At 41.3% G+C, this 16,175-nt stretch overlaps 2 protein-coding genes across 2 annotated transcripts in view; both read left to right on the forward strand.

The window, feature by feature from the left end:
* The window catches only part of LOC142217179 (transmembrane protease serine 9-like), a 73,988-nt gene that overhangs the window by 22,401 nt on the left and 35,412 nt on the right, over positions 1–16,175 (forward strand). Inside the window, exon 4 of the mRNA XM_075285369.1 lies at positions 5,229–5,463. Coding sequence (XP_075141470.1) covers positions 5,229–5,463 — 235 coding nt within the window. The remainder of the gene's footprint in view (positions 1–5,228; positions 5,464–16,175) is intronic.
* On the forward strand, positions 9,796–15,950 carry LOC142216751 (serine protease 33-like). Its single transcript, XM_075284784.1, has 7 exons — positions 9,796–9,827; positions 10,696–10,702; positions 10,938–10,998; positions 12,849–13,041; positions 13,146–13,417; positions 14,816–14,985; positions 15,552–15,950. The coding sequence occupies exons 1-7, from the start codon at positions 9,796–9,798 to the stop codon at positions 15,837–15,839; spliced, it is 1,023 nt and encodes a 340-aa protein (XP_075140885.1). The 3' UTR covers positions 15,840–15,950.

Raw genomic sequence — 16,175 nt, forward strand, 5'->3', positions numbered from 1 at the left:
CTCGTATTGTAAATTGAGAAATGCGTTCCCATGTGTTGTGCGTTCTTCCATAGGTAGTAAGACGGGCACTCATTGCTGTACATTATTTGCATTATGTATTTTACAAATTGTACCTCTCTGACAGAGAAGAACATGTGCACCCCTATGACGGGTCTCTGAAATAGGCTACATTACTATACTGCCATATCTATGGACAAATAAAGAATACTACATGATGCTACATTATACTGTATACACAAACAATACCTCATTATACACCATCTGTTTCTTATTGGTATTTTTGTATTTTATTCTGCTGGATAAGGTTTATATATCATATATTTGTCTGTACTTTTCTGCTTATACCTTGAAATATTCAATAAAAGCAGATTTGCTAAAATTGTATGTACTCGAGTATAAGCCAAATTTTTCAGCATAGTTGAAAAAGCCCCCCTCGGCTTATACTCGAGTTAACCAAAAAAAAAAAAAAGGCTGAATTACAAGAGGGGGAAAAAAAACCCAGTCCTCAAGCTTAGGGAAGGGGCAGACAGACAATCAAAACACCCCCTCCCCTTCCCCAGCAACTACTGCACCCAAAAACTCAGACCATTTTCATTTTTGAAATTTTCCAGTAGCTGCTGCATTTCCCCCCTAGGCTTATATTCGAGTCAATAAGTTTTCCCAGTTTTTTGTGATAAAATTAGGGGCCTCGGCTTATATTCGGGTCGGCTTATACTCGAGTATATACAGAATATTAAGTTTTGCTTTTGGTTTATCTACTAGATTAGTATCCACAAAAGACGTGGCCCTCACATCCCAGTCTTATACATTGATCTAGTGCTTCTAAGCAAATTCTACAATACTGAACATGAGGTTCTTTGTATAAATATTGATCAAGGTGTATAAGCCAACTAGCCACTTCACGGCAACCTCTTTATAGTGGGTCCCTACTGGGTACACACAACCACAACACGGCGCCCACAGGAGGAGTGACCCAGTGGTCAGGCAACACCCTTGCCACCAGACCAAGCCCCCAGATTCTGGGTTGCACAGGTACAGCACCACAGGAGCAGCAGACACCATATAGACACTCAGTAGAGTAGGGACCCACTATAAAGAGGTTACCATGAAGTGGCTAGTGGGCTTATACACCTTGATCAATATGTATACTAAGAACCTCATGTTCAGTATTGTAGAATTTGCTGAGAAGCACTAGATCAACGTATAAGACTGGGATGTGCGGGCCATGTCTTTTTCTCTTTTTGGATCTACTAGATCAGGCTGATGTTTTTAGGACTTATTTTGCAATATTTTCCACTATCTTACAAATCGATCAATTCTGTTCTGAAAATATTGCTCAGTTTGTGTGAATTTCCATTGAATCGTTAATGTCTTCCAGGGAGACGGAGGAGGACCACTAGTGTGTAAGGTACAGGGTGCCTGGTACCAAGTTGGACTTGTTAGTTGGGGAATTGGTTGTGCTCTAGTGTATCGCCCTTTTGTGTACACCCGGGTTACAGCCTATACATCATGGATCCAGAGCTACGTGCCAGAAGTGACCTTCACTGACCTTGTCAATATTCCTCCACCTTCTCTTGTCTGTGGCACAGGTGTTAAGAACTCTACATCACCAGGTGAGGAGAAGACGCTGCTAGGACACCAGGACTTGTACTAAAAAACATCAAAAGAAATAGAAATAAACTCTTTATACAAAATTTATTTTGATAGGTGCAAAAAATATGTCACAGATAGGTCTGGAAAAGTTGATCTGCCCTTACTTTACAACTGTATAAGGTAGTGTGGTAGGAAATCGGGTTCACAATAGTGGGATAGGGTCCCAATCCGTCTATTATACACTGGTGGGATCTCTTAAACGTTACTTTACAACTGATTTTACTAAGAAATGTATAATGCTCCTTTCCCTACTTTTCTTATTAGTAGTGTTATTTATACATTTGGGGCATTCCTCTTTGGCCTCCAGCCCGCAGTTGCATTATGCTTTACATAGATCTCCCAAAGAGATGCTTGAGGCCTCTTCCATTCCGTGATGTGTCTCATTTCATAGACTCATAACTTGTTCTTGTCACCTAGAGGAGAATACCTCTGCACATACCATACCTGATGGATGACGAGGGTATTTGTTCCTACTCATTTGGTTCTTCTATAAATTAACCCCTTATCTCACTGTAATGGATGGAGATGAGACGATTACCCATTCCATACATTGAGTCACTGATTTCAAGCTCCATAGACCATAGAGGGAGAATGGATTTCCTTTTTATTACCAGAAATACAATGTAGTAGTTTTTTCTTTTTTAATTAATACAATTTCACTTTTCTACAGTCGTTCATTATGGTATTTTATTATCTGTATTACCTGAATGTCATTCCAGCGACCCCCTCCCCACCTGTGTGCGGATCTCCATTGGTCAATAACCGGATAGTAGGGGGCACGGACGCTGCGGATGGAGAATGGCCCTGGCAGATCAGTCTGCGGTACCAGGGTTCTCATATCTGTGGTGGGTCCTTGATCTCCAGCCAGTGGGTCCTGACTGCCGCTCACTGCTTTGTATAGTAAGTGTTATATATGGCAATACATCTTTTATACATGATATAGATAAGAGAATATTGTATTATATTGTGTCACTTTACATTGTATATGATCATCACATCTTATCATTCCCAGCTCTGTCTATCCCCCTTACTACACCGTATACCTGGGGACGTACCAGTTATCAGTTCCAGATAATCATACCGTCATCTCGAATGTTAGTGACATCATTGTACATCCCTTGTATACAAGTATTGAATCCAAAGGGGACATCGCTCTGGTGAAGCTCTTCAGTCCTGTCACCTACACCAAGTATATCATGCCCATCTGTCTACCATCGGCCTCCGTCTCCTTCTCCTGTGGCATGGAATGCTGGGTAACCGGCTGGGGCTCAATAAACTCAGGAGGTGAGGGGCAGTTTTATCAATTTTCCTGGAGTTTATGACCCAAATGATTATATAGGTGCAAAATTTAATACAGTGAAAATAAAGACACTTAAGGGCATGGCCCTATTTTATCGTAAGAGGGCTTATGTTTTGCAGGATGTGTTGGATTTTTCTGTTTTCTATTTTAAGAAACATATTGATCAGATTGTATCAACTTTTTCTGAGTAAAATGAAAAACAACAATATTTCCATCTTCTTTTAGAAAATTTTGTTTTAATTTTTGTCAGTACATTATGTAGCAAAACTTAATTCTTCTACAATTCTAGTACAATTATGACCATACTATATTTAGATTTTTGGGTTTTTTGTGTTGTACCATTTATTCACTATAAAGTCCAAGCAAAAACTAATTTATTTCAGTGTCACTGAGAGACAGATTTTACTTTTCTTTTCCCATTGGTGGAGCAGACAAGGACTCAAGTTTTGTGGGATAGCTTTATTTTCCGGGTACTATTTTGAGTGTCCATACTTTTTATTAATTTTTTTTCAACAATTTTGTCTTGTCAAATATGCCCTTTATTTTATTTTCATTGCTTCTACTAAGCAAGATAAATAATGGGTCATTTTTATAGAATGGGTTATTACAGGCACATCAGTACCAAATATGCCACTTTTTTTTCTGGACTAAAACAAATTTGAATGGGAAATTGACTTTTTTTTTTTTTTTTTTTTTTTCAATACTATACAATATTTTATGCTCTTTTTTTTTTTCCTTACATTTTTACTTAGACCAGAATAGGACTTGAACGCTAGGAGGAACAATCACTAACATAATACATTGCAATACTGTCTCTTGCAAAGTTTAATAAAATACCCTCTGATGGTGTATAGGGGGGCATTGAGTGTATTTGAACCCTGTAACACATTGCAAAAGGGGGCTCTATTCCTTACAAACTGCTCATATGTTATGTTATTGAATGTTTGTCTTCTGTAGCCGGCATGTATACTCTTACTTTTCAGGTTTCTTTGTGGCAGTCAGTGTAAAATCCATAAGAGGAGATGTCTGATGGCTGCTTGCAGGACTTTTCTCTCTGCATGATTTGTGCGGACACCTTGCGGAAAATATAAGGACCCCATTATAGTCTATGGGTCCGTGTGGTTTCTTAGCTAACCCCTTTTTAATGCGTTTGTATTCCGTTCCCCAAGCGGACTCCCCAAACACAGATTTGAACTGGGGCTTGCTGATCGTTGCAACAAATCTATCAAACATTGCACAACATTTAATGCATTTAGTGCAATTTACACCAAAAATATCCAGCACAACTGGCTTTAAATATTTTCCTCATTATAAATTCCCCCATTAAGTATTAGAGATGAGTGAATACCTCGCTGCCATAGGAATGCGTGTAAGCAGCTGATCACCAAGGGGTTAAGCGCATCGAACTACAATATTGTCATATCCTTATTGGGGGGATGAATGTTCCAGGATTCCTCATAAATAATTCAGATCTATTAATTCCCTTACATTTCCCAGTGAACTTACCATATCCAAAAACGCTCCAGAAGGTGATGACTCCAATCATAGACCGAGTAACATGTGATAACTACTACCATATGTACTCTGACACCGACAGCAGCACACCCATCATACTGGAAGACATGATATGTTCTGGTTACAAAGATGGATTCAAGGACTCCTGCCAGGTAAGTAAAAAACATTCCTATCATGCCAGAATGAATGAGGCCACCACCTTTTATTGGAGTCGCCTGTAGGTTCCTGTGATACGCAATAATAATTGAGAAAATGGACTATGTAATAGACTGTGACCTTAAACTAGAAAGTCTATGCCGATTTATCACAGTAACTGGAGCTGAGTTGTAAATCTGATCCATCTTTATAGTATTACCACCTATTTATTTGCTGAGTTTGAATGTGCCAAAATTTTAGCTCAACCCTATCTTGAAAGACCACATCACCTTGTTGGACAAGATACAAAAAAGTGTCTACAAAAGTCACGTGTGGAGCACAGAATATGTATAGTCCATTATTACGGGAAGCCCACCTATTACAGCAAATGGAGGAAAGTGTCTGGACAGGACCACCAAGTCAATGGCTACTGTATGTAGATGGTTCCGGCAGAATGTCATAGAAATTTCACCTTTAGTACAGAACCTTCAACTTTGCTTTCCTTTGGTCCACCTGCCAGATCAGGATGGTTTTATCACATCTATTTGCATGATTTCCACTGACTCTGATTCACTGATCTGTTTGTTCTGTTCTGAAGATATTGTATACCATTGTTGTCTTCCAGGGAGACTCCGGGGGACCCCTAGTGTGTAAAGTACAGGGTGCCTGGTACCAAGCTGGAGTTGTAAGTTGGGGTTATGGCTGTGCTGAATCGTATCGCCCTGGGGTGTACACCCTGGTACCGGCCTACACATCATGGATCCAGATGTTGGTGCCAGATGTGACCTTCACCAACCTTGTAAATATTCCTCCACCTTCCCCTGAATGTGGGGCAGATCTTGAGAACTTTACATCTACAGGTAAGGAGAAGACACTACAAAGTCTCTAAGACTGGAGAAGATTTTTATCATGAGCAGACTCTTTTTCTTCTGACCTTTTCTGCCAATTTTTGTTATTTTTTCAGCTTCTGTCAAAAATCATGTACAAGTGAGAAAGATTCCTTACCATATCATACACTATGTTTTATATAGAGAATCCTAGGAATCTTGACAGTGTCATACACTATTTTTTATGTAGAGTCCTAGGAGTCCTTACCGTATCAGTCACTATTTTTTTTTTAATATAGAAAGTACTAGGAGTCCTGACAGTGTCATACACTATGTTTTATAGATATAGTCCTTGGAGCCCTGACAGTGTCATACACTATGTTTTATAGATATAGTCCTTGGAGCCCTGACAGTGTCATACACTATGTTTTATAGATATAGTCGGGGCTGGCATCAGCACCCAGCTGGCATCAGCACCCAGCACCCATCCTTTAATAGTCCCACAGTGGGGAAATTTCAGCGTGTTACAGCAGCATGATAATACAGATACAGGATAATACACAGTAATATATTACAGACGTAGACACACATCTGCTGAGAAGAGAAGATATACTAGAAGTCCATAGCAGCTAAGGAAATGGAAGAGAAAGAAGGAAGACTTCATAGTCATAATCATTAGTTCTCTGTACGGAGTGATCTTCGCTTGGTATTCCATATTACATTGTAATAAAATCAATAGGGAGATAACAGAAAGCACCAACATGGCGGATAAACCCAATTTGCACAAAAATGTGATACTTTTAACATGCCTTACACACCAGAAAACCGTCAGGACTATTAATCTACCCCAATGTGTATAGCCTGTATCATCTGTAGCAGCTGTCAATGGACAGAGGGTCCTGCAAAGTATTGTATCTTCTAGATAAGTTGTCAAAAGCTTTCATATCCTACCAAATATTCAGCACTAGTTTTAATAAAAACTAAAAGTGGCAAAAATATTTAATAAAACTCAATATTTTATTGGATTCCTTTTAAAAAAAAACATATATATAACCACAAACACACAAGGTTACTCCTTTAAGATTTGTATCACCAGCTCACATACTCAGTTGGTCTGGGAAACCCGGAGTAAACACTTCATTCCAGAGTGACCTAGATCTAGTCACCTGGAATACAGATACAGCAACACTAGATTGCAAGCCTAAAACTATTTGAGCATTAGTTATAAACTGGATTGAGCCACAATTTAGCTCACTAGCATTCGAGCTGAGATGTGAGTGTGGTGGGGAGGGTCCTTGCTACCATATCAGGTTGCAGAGCTAGTGAAAATACACTCCCCCACCCTTTCAGTCTATTAACTCACTAATCCAGTCACACTAAAGGGTTACTTAGGGAAAATACCAAGATCCTAATGATATCAGAGGATATAGCATCTACAATGTCCCTAGATTATTGATATTGATGCTCAAAGGGTCACAGCAGCTATAAAGCTCTCAGCTACCTGCTATGTCCTGCTCAACATTCCATATGGTCGGGGGTCAGATAGAGACACATTGTTGCTTCAGCGTCTCTCCTCTGTATGATAGAGCTAGTCAGTTGACCTATTCTGACATACAGCCTTAGCTAGATATATTGCAGCTCAGCTCGGCCAGTGCGTCTGTTGTTACTGATCTAGCCCTAGAAATTCCTCTCTACGCGTTTCATCTAGTGCAGCCTTCACACTAGACTCATCAGGAGAGTAATAATTTTGACTAATCACCCCACGGTCAGAGGTGCGGTTACAACCGCAGTTCTCAGCGCCCTGATGGTGGACGCTGATGCTTTGATGTTAAGCCAGCGAGCGCTGCAGACAGGGCTCTATATATATGTCTATAGCTTCTGCCGTCAGCCAATTCCGGGCTCTTGGCAGTGGAGGCGTTCCAGCAGACCCCGCCTCCACGTCCTGATTGATTGAGCTTCCGTCACAGACTGTAACCGCCTTCTAACATCATACACAGATGGGCTAAGTAAATAAATCTGGATGTTGTCAGATTACAGCCGTGGATTCTAAATGTCATTACTGACCATTTGTATCATATCCCTATCAAACCAGACCACCTTAAAAAAAAGGAGTTGTCTGTATATACACTGTGGTATGTGTAGAGCCATATATGGTTGATCCTACCATTATGTGTATAGCCCAATGTTTTAACCCTTCGGTATCAGTATTCCACAGCTGCAATTTTAGTGTCTCATCTCACAAATTGCAGATATACTTTTGCGTTGTCTAGATGGAAAAAAAAACAAAAAAACCCAAAACAAAACAAAAAAAAAACAAACAAAACAAAACAAAAAAAAAACAAAACGCAACAATGTGAACATGATACCGCGTTTTTTAATGCATAATGTCCCCAGATTATACAATGGACAATCTTAATCATATAGTGTACCAAAGCACATCTGAGCTACACATTGCTAACCAGCATTTCTTTTTTACGCTGCAAACAACCATTGAACACAACCAATTTATTTTGTCTATTAAACAGCTGTCTCATTAAGCACAGTTGTAACCACCAACTTATAGTGGACCATCTCTTGGGAGTGATGGGTCAATGTGTAGAACATCTGATCCCTCCCCTTATAAATCAAAATAGTCCTTCCCTCATACCCACAGTGCTGCTTTCACAGCTATCCTGTGGTTTAGGTGTTGTGCCAAACGTACAGGTTGTTAAATATGATTGGGGATAGATATAAATCTAAATTCTCATTGATCAGTATATTAATCCACCCAATTGAGGAAAAAGAAATGTATCATTAGATGACCAGGGTAAGTCCCAAATTCTGAAAAACTTCCCCTCGCTTCCAGGTTTGTTCGGACATATGGGGAATAATGCAGAGTGTTATAGCTGCCTAACTGGCTATCCTAGGACACTAAGAGCCAAAATCGAATAAACCGGGCTTTCATAGTCCGCAGGCTTATGGGAGACCATTACGGCGGGACACATCATTTGGACAAAAGATGTATTATAAAAAAGAGGTGAATGATATGGCATCATTCAATCCCAACGGCTTAATAGTTTTAAGCCGATAGGTCCATCGTGCTTCACGTTGTAGAAGAACACGATCAACATCACCTCCCCTAATGTCCAATTTAACAGCTTCAATTCCTTGAAATGTGATGCTGTTGGGATTACCGCTGTGACATTCCCATATGTGTCTGCTTATGGGCTGATCTTCCACTCTATTGATATTACCTATATGCTCGAGAATCCTTCTTCTGAATTCTCTTGTGGTTTTGCCCACATAGCTCAAGGGACAAGTGCAGGTTGCAATATACACTATACCTGTGGACTTGCAATTGATGAAGCCCTGGTTTTGAAATGTCTCTCCAGTTACTACACTCACAAAAGATGTACTCTTTTTAACAAATGGGCACGCTTTACATTGTCCACATTTAAAGGTCCCATCTGGGATCCTGTTTTCCAGCCAGTTTGTTTCTCTTTTTGCTGGTCCCAAATGACTATGTGTGAGTAAGTCCTTCAAATTTTTCCCTCTACGATAAGTCACCGAGGGATATGGAGTTACTGAGCCCTTAATGTCCGGATCTAGCCGTAAAATTTTCTACAATGGATCTAACATGTGTTTGATGTCCCTGAATTTGTCATCATACGTGGCGATTAAACGAATCAACGTTTCGTCCTTGTCTTTCATTTTAGGTGCTAGTAGTTCCCCTCTGTTTTGAGACAGGGCATGATTCCTAGCTTTCTTAATTACGGAGTGAGGATAGCCCCAATTAATGAATCTCCGCTCTAAATCGTCCGCTTTTTCTTGATAGTCTTGGAACCCGGAGCAATTCCTGCGTATACGCAGGAATTGTCCCTTTGGGATTCCATTCCTGAGAGACTTAGGATGAAAACTATCATACCGCAATATGTTGTTTGTTGCGGTCTTCTTGCGGAAAACAGTGGTTCCCACTGACCCATCTTGTTCTATCTTGATGGACAGATCCAGAAAGGAAATCTCCCTCTCTTGGATATCCACTGTGAACCGTAAATTGATGGAATTCTCATTGAGCGAGTCCACAAAGGCCCAAAACTCAGCCTCCGTACTGCCCCAGAAGAGGAGGACATCGTCGATGTACCTAACCCATAGTAACACCGACGATGTCCAAACCTCCATCTCCTCACAGAAAACTAGGCGCTCCTCCCACCAGCCGAGGTACAAGTTAGCGTAAGTTGGGGCCGCGGGGCTCCCCATAGCGGTCCCCCTCAGCTGGTGGAAGAAGCGCCCATTAAAAACAAAGTAGTTCCTGGTCAGGAGGAACTCTAGAAGTTCCATAGTGAAAAAACTGTGATTAGCCAGAAAGTTGCCCCTCTTTCTCAAAAAATGTCGCACTGCCTCGCAACCAAGATCATGAGGTATCGAGCTGTATAATTGCTCTACATCCAGACTCGCTACATAAGTGCCTGGTGGAAAAGTGATCCCCTCTATTTGGCGGAGATTTGGCGGCCCCAAATTACGCTAACATAATGGTAGGATCAACCATATATGGCTCTACACATACCACAGTGTATATACAGACAACTCCTTTTTTAAGGTGGTCTGGTTTGATAGGGATATGATACAAATGGTCAGTAATGACATTTAGAATCCACGGCTGTAATCTGACAACATCCAGATTTATTTACTTAGCCCATCTGTGTATGATGTTAGAAGGCGGTTACAGTCTGTGACGGAAGCTCAATCAATCAGGACGTGGAGGCGGGGTCTGCTGGAACGCCTCCACTGCCAAGAGCCCGGAATTGGCTGACGGCAGAAGCTATAGACATATATATAGAGCCCTGTCTGCAGCGCTCGCTGGCTTAACATCAAAGCATCAGCGTCCACCATCAGGGCGCTGAGAACTGCGGTTGTAACCGCACCTCTGACCGTGGGGTGATTAGTCAAAATTATTACTCTCCTGATGAGTCTAGTGTGAAGGCTGCACTAGATGAAACGCGTAGAGAGGAATTTCTAGGGCTAGATCAGTAACAACAGACGCACTGGCCGAGCTGAGCTGCAATATATCTAGCTAAGGCTGTATGTCAGAATAGGTCAACTGACTAGCTCTATCATACAGAGGAGAGACGCTGAAGCAACAATGTGTCTCTATCTGACCCCCGACCATATGGAATGTTGAGCAGGACATAGCAGGTAGCTGAGAGCTTTATAGCTGCTGTGACCCTTTGAGCATCAATATCAATAATCTAGGGACATTGTAGATGCTATATCCTCTGATATCATTAGGATCTTGGTATTTTCCCTAAGTAACCCTTTAGTGTGACTGGATTAGTGAGTTAATAGACTGAAAGGGTGGGGGAGTGTATTTTCACTAGCTCTGCAACCTGATATGGTAGCAAGGACCCTCCCCACCACACTCACATCTCAGCTCGAATGCTAGTGAGCTAAATTGTGGCTCAATCCAGTTTATAACTAATGCTCAAATAGTTTTAGGCTTGCAATCTAGTGTTGCTGTATCTGTATTCCAGGTGACTAGATCTAGGTCACTCTGGAATGAAGTGTTTACTCCGGGTTTCCCAGACCAACTGAGTATGTGAGCTGGTGATACAAATCTTAAAGGAGTAACCTTGTGTGTTTGTGGTTATATATATGGTTTTTTTTAAAAGGAATCCAATAAAATATTGAGTTTTATTAAATATTTTTGCCACTTTTAGGGTCAGTTCACACGTGAAAACCGCCTAGCTTATTTGTGCGAGGTAAAAAACCTCGAGGAGTTTTTTTGACGCTGTTTTTTGCATTCCACGCGGTTTTTGACGAGGTTTTTGACGCGGTTTTCGCTAGCGGTTTTCGCTAGGGTTTTTTTTTCCTATATGTGCTATAGAAACTGCAGGCGAAAACCGCGCGGTTTTTTGCAAAAAACCGCGCGGTTTTGTGTGAAAAAAACCGCGCGGTTTTTTACCGCGCGGTTTTCGCCTCCCATTCACTTCTATGCAATTCTTCAGGCGTTTTCCGCCTGAAGAAAGGTCATGTCGCTTCTTCAGGCGGAAAACGCTAGGAGGAAAAAAAAAGCTAGTGGTCTACATAGACCACCATGTTAAAGGAGAGGTTTTTGAAGCGAATTCCGCTGTCAAAAACCTCCCCTTTGCCCACGTGTGAACTAGCCCTTAGTGTTTAGTACAAGATAGACCCACCCCAGTTTTTGCTAGTTTTAATAAAAACAGAGATATCACTAATTAATAATACTGTTAGGTATCGGGGGATATTGTCACTCCTTAGGGAGAGACCACCATATAGGTGTGTGGAGACTTAAGCCTTTAGCACTCCACTTTGCAAGGAACTATGGGAAGAATATGCAAATCCGCCTTCCATGATGTAATTAGGAAGACAGTTGCTGCCTCATTGTTGCAAACCAATAGAGGGCGCTCACTGGAATGTGCAAGCCTGTCTTAAGACAGGATTCCAGTGAAATAACCCAATGCGCCCTCTATTGGTTTGCAACAATGAGGCAGCAACTGTCTTCCTAATTACATCATGGAAGGCGGATTTGCATATTCTTCCCATAGTTCCTTGCAAAGTGGAGTGCTAAAGGCTTAAGTCTCCACACACCTATATGGTGGTCTCTCCCTAAGGAGTGACAATATCCCCCGAACCCTGTCTAAGCCTCTCACCCCTACCAGGTTATAGTCCTCTCTACATCGGGCTGATGAGATCCAACCAGATCGAAACAGCTGTCCTCGATTGAGAGACTATACCTGGTATTAATCCCAGTGTCATTGCTAAACAAAGGCCTCTTGGAAGGTCGGGCATGAGGCTAAAGGGAGCAGCCATTATTGGGTTATTTCACTGGAATCCTGTCTTAAGTGAGCGCCCTCTATTGGTTTGCAACAATGAGGCAGCAACTGTCTTCCTAATTACATCATGGAAGGCGGATTTGCATATTCTTCCTACTGTTAGGTATGTGATACTTATATGAAGTGGCTTTCATATAACACCAGAACCTCTTTTGTATCTTTCATAAGAAAGGAAAAAGGAAGCAATATAGGTTAAAAAAGTATATTACCAAGCAGCTACCATACACAATATAAAAACTAAGGGCACTTACAGTTTAAAGGGGTTCTCCAGGGGCATTTGTTGCAGTTGGACCATGATAACCCCTGTTCATACATGTTTTAAGTTGCAAGGACTCATCTTGCCCTTACAGTAGACATCCATCTATATAATGCTCCTTTCTCCTCTGTTTTATATTAGTGGTGTTAGTTATACATTTTGGTATTTTTTCATACTCATATTCATAGAGAGAGAATTGATTCCTCTGGTTTTTCCTTTCCATTTGCAAGAAATAAAATTCAGAAGAAGTTTTTGTAATTCATACAATTTCACTATTCTCCATTTGTTCACTAAGATTTTTTTAACCTTTATATTTTTGTAAGTTGTTCCAGTGACCACGACCTCCTCACCTGCGATTTCTGTGTGCGGATCCCCATTGGTCAATATCCGGATCGTAGGGGGCACGAACGCTGTGGATGGAGAATGGCCCTGGCAGATCAGTCTGCGGTATCAGGGCTCTCATATCTGTGGTGGGTCCTTGATCTCCAGCCAGTGGGTCCTGACTGCCGCTCACTGCTTTGTATAGTAAGTGTTATATATGGCAATATATCTATTATACTCAAGATAGATAAGGGATTATTGTATTGTGTTTTGTCACTTTACATTCTATATAATCTTATCATTCCCAGCTCTGTCAATCCATCTGACTACACCATATACTTGGGAAAATATCAGTTATCAGTGGCAGATGGTCATTCATTCATCTCTGGAGTTAGTGACGTCATCATACATCCCTTGTATACAAGTATTGAATCCAAAGGGGACATCGCCCTACTAAAGCTCTCCAGTCCTGTCACCTACACCAAGTACATTATGCCCATCTGTCTGCCATCGGCCTCCGTCATCTTCCCCAGCGAAACTGAATGCTGGGTAACCGGCTGGGGCACAATAAACTCAGGAGGTGAGAGGTGGCTTTATGAATTGTTCTTAAGCTTAGGAAGAAAATGGTTGTACCTTTGAATAAGTTATAGAATTATATATATGACCCTGTTTAGTGTATTTAACAGACATATACAACCTCATGTCCAAGTCTCCAAAACTGGAAAAAATAGCTCAAAAATGTCCTTATAGTATTAGTATCTTTTCATTCCTTACATTGGCTCTGACCAATCATTTTTTAAGAGACTCAGATTCTTGGTTTATACCCATTGACTGAACCCCAATGTTGTTGTAGAGACAAGTGCCCTAGTTTACCATTTAACTGATTCAGATTAGGGCCGTTTTAACCCATTGGTGGGCCCAATTCAAAAGTTGCATAAGTACCCACATCATTACCATTACTTAGAAATTACTGAGCTACACAAATTATAATGCCTCTTCAATGCCCCCTTATAGTATAATGACTCTTAGTGGCCCTCAGACAGTATACTGCTTGCCTAGTGGCCCCATATATATATATATATATATATATATATATATATATATATATATATATATATTATAATGCCCCTCAGGGACTCAGGACAGAAAGAGGCATAGAATGCATTTTGCGTGCTGTGGCAAATTTAGACCATACCGCTTCCACTTTGACCCCGCCCATTCATTTTTTTTGTGTGCTTCCACACAGTATAATACACGCTAACATGGTATTTCCCCGCATTATAATGTTCCCTCCAGTTTCCCTCAAACTGTAATGCCCCTACAGCATAATGTCCCCCTCCAAGTGCACCCACAGTTTAATGTCCCCCTCCGAATAATCATACAGTTATCTCTGGAGTTAGTGATGTGATAGTTTAATGTCCCCCTCCAGCTACTTCCACAGATTGATGTTGCTCTCCAGCTAACCCCACCGTGAAATTGCCAGTTCAATTTACTTTAAAAAGATGTATAGGGGTTGGGGAACCAGGCTTTCCCCAACAGCTATCATGGTGGTCCAAAGCCACAACCATTTCCAGCTGACCATGAACCCACCACCGCTCTGGGCCCAGTCGTGGTCGCATGCCCTGCAACTGCAGATGTCCCTCTTCTACCAAACAAATATTAAAAAATTGCTAGTTCTCACATCCCCTGTCAAGCCTGCTGTCTCTGTTGCGGGGTCTTCAAGGAAGAGTAGGCATAGTATAAATGATGTCATCACATCACGCCCCCTATTGTCTTCAACTCATCGGCATCTTGAGGTCGCCTATGAGTTTAAGTCGGGGAGTCCAGACCTTCTACCCAGGACAGGGGGACATAAAATGCAGGACTGTCCTGCTATCCTAAGGGGCCCCCCGCTACTACAGAGCTCGGTGCAAGTGCACATTTGCCTTATGGTTGAAGCAGCCCTGATTCAGATCCATTAATTCCATTAATTTCCTAGTAGATCTACCATATCCTGAAACTCTCCAGAAGGTGAAGACTCCAATCATTGACCGGACAACATGTGATTACTACTACCATGTGGACTCCCCCACCAGCAGCAGCACACCCATCATCCTGGATGACATGATATGTGCTGGTTACGTAGAAGGACGCAAGGACTCCTGCCAGGTAAGTACAATCATGTATATAGGTATGCCCAGTCAATTTAAAGGACTGTGCAAAAGATTTAGGTAGGTGTGAAAAAATTGGTTAATAGTAGAGATGAGCGAACACTGTTCGGATCAGCTGATCCGAATAGCACGCACCCATAGAAACGAATGGAAGCACCTGTGACGCCGGCCAGCCGCCGGCAAAGTCAGCGTCACAGGTGCTTCCATTCATTTCTATGGGTGTGTGCTGTTCGGATCGGCTGATCCGAATAGTGTTCACTCATCTCTAGTTAATAGTTTATTTTTGTGAATGAGAAAAGAGAAATATAAATCCCATCAATATTCAGTTTGACTTTTGCCCTTTGAATTCTATCAATTCTTCTCGGTAAACTTGCAGACAATTTTTGAAGGAACTTGGAGGCTGTTCAGAATTCCCTGTAAAAAGTCTTGGTACAGGTTGTCATCTTCAGTAAGGAAATCCCATGGTCAATAGTTCACTCCTTAAAATTATTCTAGACCAGGAAATGGAATTCATGTGATGTTGACAGTCCATTTGCTCAGTGATGTTGTGTTTTCTTCTCTCAGGGAGACTCTGGAGGACCTCTGGTGTGTAAAGTAAAGGGTGCATGGTACCAGGCTGGCGTGGTCAGTTGGGGTGACGGCTGTGGTGTCCCATATCGTCCCGGAGTCTACACACTCACTACAGTCTACCAGAGCTGGATACAAAGCTACATCCCAGAAATTCATTTTACTGACGCAGGAATCGTAATTCCTACAACCCCAGATCCAAATGGAAATCCCAAGATGTTCGGTCAAGAAGTGATGATTCTGATTCTTTTTACTTTACTTTTTATGTTTTTTCATTTCATCTAATTTACTGTTCAGATCCACTGAGCATTGAATGCAGCATTAAAGTGTACATCCAGTTATACTGTCCATAAATGAATAATGCAGATTAACAAAAGAAACTTTGGAATATTTCTAATGAAGGAGAACTGTTTCCTTCTGCACTTATTAAACTGTTCTCCTGATCTTCAATGTGACTGTGTATTTACATTAGATTTGTCTATGTATTCAGCCCCACACATAGATGTATATGGAGAAAGGAGGGGCGAAATAGGATTCTCCTGAGGCTGCTTAATTGATTCATTGCCTCATTCTGTGTATTAGTAGCCTCTTATCTCCAAGTGTTACAAGTCGACAGAGTAG

The sequence above is a fragment of the Leptodactylus fuscus genome, chromosome 8 (assembly GCF_031893055.1).
Source record: "Leptodactylus fuscus isolate aLepFus1 chromosome 8, aLepFus1.hap2, whole genome shotgun sequence".
Classification (NCBI taxonomy): domain Eukaryota; kingdom Metazoa; phylum Chordata; class Amphibia; order Anura; family Leptodactylidae; genus Leptodactylus; species Leptodactylus fuscus.

What these genes read in the sequence shown, in the direction of transcription:
- LOC142216751 (XM_075284784.1), top strand. Translation starts at nt 9,796, where the DNA reads ATGTCGCACTGCCTCGCAACCAAGATCATGAG. An exon ending in GGGTTTCCCAGACCAACTGA is followed by an intron (nt 10,999 to 12,848) that starts GTATGTGAGCTG and finishes AAGTTGTTCCAG; the next exon opens with TGACCACGACCTCCTCACCT. An exon ending in GCCGCTCACTGCTTTGTATA is followed by an intron (nt 13,042 to 13,145) that starts GTAAGTGTTATA and finishes TATCATTCCCAG; the next exon opens with CTCTGTCAATCCATCTGACT.